This window comes from Agelaius tricolor, unplaced genomic scaffold, assembly GCF_023055355.1.
Source record: "Agelaius tricolor isolate 1412-34295 unplaced genomic scaffold, bAgeTri1.0.p SCAF_18, whole genome shotgun sequence".
Classification (NCBI taxonomy): Eukaryota; Metazoa; Chordata; class Aves; order Passeriformes; family Icteridae; genus Agelaius; species Agelaius tricolor.
The window spans coordinates 9,561,910-9,567,386 of NW_027269278.1; the positions used below are offsets into that span (position 1 = coordinate 9,561,910).

General features: G+C 49.2%; 1 protein-coding gene across 1 annotated transcript; it reads left to right on the forward strand.

Moving 5' to 3' along the window:
• The first annotated feature begins 1,243 nt into the window (after window positions 1–1,243).
• On the forward strand, window positions 1,244–4,882 carry TXNDC15 (thioredoxin domain containing 15). The gene is made up of 5 exons (XM_071443238.1): window positions 1,244–1,400; window positions 1,488–1,837; window positions 2,352–2,515; window positions 2,708–2,838; window positions 3,524–4,882. The coding sequence occupies exons 1-5, from the start codon at window positions 1,349–1,351 to the stop codon at window positions 3,718–3,720; spliced, it is 894 nt and encodes a 297-aa protein (XP_071299339.1). The 5' UTR covers window positions 1,244–1,348; the 3' UTR covers window positions 3,721–4,882.
• Window positions 4,883–5,477: the final 595 nt, after the last annotated feature.

Sequence of the window (5,477 nt, forward strand, 5' to 3'; positions counted from 1 at the left end):
TTTCCCGTGTGCATGGTTCATACTCCCCTCAGTCATGACTATCAGTTTTTGACAAATGCAGAATTTTGGCAAAATCTCATTGTGCACTGCTGGCAGTTTTAAGTAGGTGTGTTAAAAAAGATAGCAGCACTTGATGTAATGTGTTCATTTTCAAAATGTCCCAAATAGTCTGGAGGCTTCACTATTAAACTGAAATAAAGTAAAAACTAATTCTGCAACAGGAAAAATACAATTTCCTAAAAAGGAATATGGGAGTATTTATCTTGCCTTTCTGCTTGGGAGCTTTGGTTGATAAGCTGCTGGACAAGAACTCTTATTTTTAGTTTTAAAAATACGCCTCTGGTTTGCCACATTTTACCCGTACCCCAGCCTGCTGTAGGTTAAGGCACAGTTTGTGTGCAAACAACTCCCAGAGGAGACCGTGCTTCCCTAACGAGGCTGGGAGTGGGCAAATCCCTCACCAGGCAGCTGCGGCTGTGGGGCAGCGCTGGGGCTGCAACACGCTGGCACCAGAGCAGGCTTTGGGATGAGTTCCAGGCACTCGCTGCTCGGTCACAGCAGCCTGCCGAAGCCGTGGGATGACACTTGTCTCGTTGCAAGAATTTCCGACCTGAGCTAATTTAAATCAAGGGTGAAATGCCTCCAGCAGCACCAGCAGCCCGACAGCCGGGCCGGGCAGCGGCTCCGCTCACCGCGCGGGCTCAGCCCTGCAAGGCGGGGTCCCAGAATCGTGGAGGGGTTGGGTTGGGACCTTAAAGAACATTTTGTTCCACACCCCTGCCATGTGCAGGGACACCTTGCATTATCCCAGGTTGCTGCAAGCCCTGTCGAGCCTGGCCTTGAACGCTTCCAGGGATGGGACACGTTCCAGGGATGGGGCAACCACAGCTTCTCTGGGTAACCTGTGCCAGGGGCGCACCATGCTCACAGTAAATTTTTTCTGGAAATAATTTTGCTAGAGAATTTTTTTCCTAATATCTAATCTAAACCATTCTTCCTTGTCCGATCACAACATGCGCTTGTAAATAGTCTTGTCCTATCCATCCTACAAATTCCCTTCAGATACTGGGAGGCCGTAATTAGGTCACCCGAAACTTTTTTCCAGGCTGAACACTTAATTCGGGGTTCGGTGGGGCCGCGAGAAAACTCGGTTAGACCCATCCGCTTTGTACCTAACGCGAGCAGAGCTCAGCCCCTGTCGGCTGTCCCACCTCCCTCAGGCCCCGAGGGCTCTTCCCACGGAAACACGAGCGGCAGCGGAACTGGAAGTGTCCCGGGGATCCGGCGGAAGCGTTCGTTGTCTGGGGAGACGCGGCGGCGGCCGCCGGGGCCGGGCCTGTGGCGGAGGATGTGGCGGCTGCTGCTGGCGCTGGCCTGGCTCGGTGCGACCCTTCCCGCAGGTGCGGCCGCGGGGCTCGGGGTGCGCGGTGGCGGGGCGGCCGGGGCGCGGCGCTGACATCCCTCTCCGTGCCTGTGTCTCCCCGCAGGAGCGGCGGAGCGGAGCGGCCCCGAGCCGGTGCGGTACCGCACGGCCGAGATGGCGGACGCGATGCTGGGCAGCGAGGCCCTGGCCGAGCAGCCCGTGCTGCTGTCGGCGGTGCCGGCCGAGGCGAGCGGCGGCCCGGCCGAGGCCTGCGATGGGGCGGCCGCGGGCGATGCGTGCGGGCCGGCGGGGAGCGGCCAGGCCCGGGAGCAGCCCGTGCTGGAGCCCGTGCTGCCCGCGGCCGCCGAGGAGCAGAACGGCACCGACAGCGCCAAGGCTCCCAAGGTGAACTGCGAGGAGAGGAACACGACGGGCATCGAGCGCTTCACGCTGCAGATCCTGAACGTGTCCCAGGTACGCGGGGGCCCGCTCGCTGCCCGCTGTCGGTGTGAACGCGTGAGGGTCAGCCTGCTGCTCTCAGTGCCTGACTTAGCGAATTTCCCTGTGTAACGTCCTCAGTTCTACTGAAGAAAATATATGACTGGGCAAGGAGGCTTTTTGGGCCATTCTGAACAGAGAAAAATGGGGTTATGGCTCACTTCATGTGCCTGTGTGTGTTGTCTCTGTGCCTGCAGGGTGCTGCCAGCTTTCCTGCTCTGTGGACTGGTGTTTCTCTAGAAATTCGTTAATGGCAATTAGTGCCAGCTCTTTTCTTGTAATGGTTATGTGTATGTATATTTTTAAGTAACAAACTTTTAAAACTACCTTTAAAAAAAGTTATATACAATTCTCCACCTGTTTTAAAAGGTGTGGGTGCTTGATCAGTATTGCCAAGTACCTAATTAATTGCTGAATGCTGCATTCCTACACAGAATTTAACTCTGTTAAATATTTAACTGTCCACGTTTGTTCTCATGCTTTCTCCAAGGACCTGATGGAGTTCCTGAACCCAAACAGCAGTGACTGTACATTGGTCCTGTTCTACACGCCGTGGTGCCGCTTTTCTGCCAGCCTGGCACCTCATTTTAACTCTTTGCCCCGAGCATTTCCAACTCTTCGCTTCCTGGCACTGGATGCATCCCAGCACAGCAGGTACCTCACACTCCCTATGCTCTAGCTGCAGTTCATTTCTGTTAGCTTTCAGTTTTATAAACAGGAGTGACATTTTCTCTACATAAACTGACCACTTTATTTAGTGAAACTGACACTTTCGGTACTGCGACTGTCTTTATTTCTTCCTCCAGAAGATTTAATTTCCTTCATGCTTTGTTTTTCCTTTTGTAGTTTATCAACTAGATTTGGAACTGTGGCTGTACCAAATATCCTCCTTTTCCAAGGTGCTAAACCTATGGCTAGATTTAATCATACAGACAGAACGCTGGAAACCTTGAAAGACTTCATCTTTAACCAGACAGGTGTGTAAATCAGCTCTGGTTTGCCAGTGGGAAGAACAGGCTGGTTTTAAGGTCCAAATTGGGCTTTCCTGTCCCTGTGTGTGTTCTTTAAAATGAATGTCATAAAGACCATGTGAGGACCCAGCAGAGGTTCCCTTAATCAGTTGTTGCTGTGAGCTGGATTTCAGCCTGTGCTGAGAGCAGAAACTCAGCTCCTTGGCTGCTGTCACAGAGCAGAGGGAACAGTGGGGTTTAGCTAGAGAGGCTGCGAGAAGGATGGAGCATATCTTCCTGCCCAAAGATTTAATTGAGAATGAAATAAATTAAACTCTCTTTGCCACTCAGCTAGCTCTCTTGTAATCCACACTGAAGTGCTGTCTGGATCTGTATTTCCAGAAATGCACAAAAATTATATTCCTGAAACACTCTAAATTAAATTTCCATGCACTGAAAAACTCTCACAACATGCCCAAGGCTGTCCTGTGGGAGGATAGAACAAGCCTTCTCCTGTTTGGCAAATACACATAAAAATCACTAAGTTTTTCTATCAGTAAATCACATCATGGGATGTACAAGGGCCATCTCACCAAAATTTTAAGTCTACCTGCATTTAAGCCTTAGTCTGAGAGCAGGAACAAAGCTCCACATAGAAGCAGCCTCTCTGTATTTTGCAATTACGATGTTGACCAAGTACTTTGTTTTTTAGGGATAGAAGCCAGAAGTGATGTGGCTGTGACGGAGGAGGACTGGGAAGGGCCCCTGCCAAGTGTTCTGACCAAGGGCATAGACTGGCTGCTCCTGTTCTCTGTGCTCTTCCTGGCTGCCTTTGTCATGTACGCCACCGTCCGCACCGACAGCATCCGCTGGCTCATCCCGGGACAAGAGCACGAGCACCAGGAATAACCCCAGCTGTTCAAACAGGGACAAAATTTTGCACTTATTGGTAAAGTGGGATTTTTTATGGACTAGAAGTACCTAAGAATGAACTGTTGAATTTGTTGGCTGTAATTTATAATAATGACTAAAAATTGGCTTTATTTATGAGCTGCTGAATCTGTGACAAGCGATTTTTGGCAATTCCAGTGGTAAGTGAACAAGTATGAAAAAACATGAACTAAAGTATTTATTAAGCTGCTCTGATTGACTTCTTTTTAATGGACTTTGATGTAATTAGTGTTACAGTTCTAATTTGTAGATCAGGAAAGCTTCTTACATCGCATTGGTCTGGGCGTGGCACTGCAAGGCAAACACTGGTGAAGGGAGATGTTGGTACATTACTTTGACTGTCCATAAAATGAACTGTGAAGATGTTTTAAATGATTTTTCACTCCCATGGAGGTGACTGTTCCCACCTGTGGCACTGGGGTTCAGTGCTAGTCTTCTTATCTGAATTTTGACTTAGTAACAGTTCTTTATGAGATTTAGAGTCACTTCCCAAGCTCACCTCACTATTTCTCTGTGTGTATACAACTTATTTACCACATTCCTGTTGGATGAAATTGTATTAATTGTCCTTTAAAAAAATAAATAAATCAGGTTTTTAGTGTAACCTTTTAAGTCCCTTTCTTTCAGAAGTAAAAACATGCAATTTCTGAACTACGGCTCACCTGCTTAAATTAGCAAGACCAGTCTTGATGTTTATTTAAATTTCTAGTACCATGTTTGCTAGCTCCACACTCTCCACTTGAGGCTACATAAAGAATTTATGGGCTATTTTAGTTATGATTAGTATGGAGGGCTTTTGATAAGGTATGGACTGGTATGTTGTATGGAGTTTGGATTATGTGATTGCATAAAATTTATCATGGTGGAGGCTTAATAGGGTGGTTTAGAGAGCAAATTAAACTAACATAAAACAAAGAAATTCTTAAGACTTACTATTTGACAGCTAGCTCAGATCCCTGCAATGTAATTCTTCATGAATTTCTCTGCTGGCTCTATCTTTTCCTCTGGAAACTAGAGGTCATGTGTATCTGTGTATAAAAAGGAAACTGCACTGGTAAAACTTCAGTGTTACTGAAGATAAAGGTGGGGTGGATGTTATTAATAAAGATTAATAATTGGAGCATTCTTGCCTCTGCCATCTGGTTCGTTTGAGAGGCCCAGGGTTGGATTGTCCCCAGTGCTCGTGTCCCCACCGGTAACAGAGATGTGTTTACAAACAGAACGGGGCTGTTTCAGTGCGGTCCCTGAGGTGGAAATGACACCTGCCCGCTCTCTGTGTGACAGAATCCACCCGGCCCTTCTCCTCCCGGGTAGGTGTCACAAATCATGGAATCATCAAAGTTAAAACCACATCACCCAGCGCCGCATCCCGGCGCTCTGAAACCCCTCCGGGGCTGGTGACTCCACCGCCTCCCTGGGCAGCCGCTCCAATGCCCGGCCACCCCGAGAGAGAAAAGGTTTTCTTTAATATCTGATCTGAATGCTGCAATCTCAGCTTTAGGTCGGTTCTGGTTCTCTCACTGCAGGCACGGCAGAAGCGATCGGTGTCCCCACACTGCAGCTCCTTCCAGGGAATTGCACAGAGCGCTGCGGTGCCCGAGCCTCCCCGTTCCTGACCGGCCGCCGCTTTGCCGGTACCACCCACGGCCCCGGGCGGCTGCTGCGGCGCAGGCAGCTCCTTTTCCTCCGTCGCTCTGTCTCCCCCGGTTCCGCCG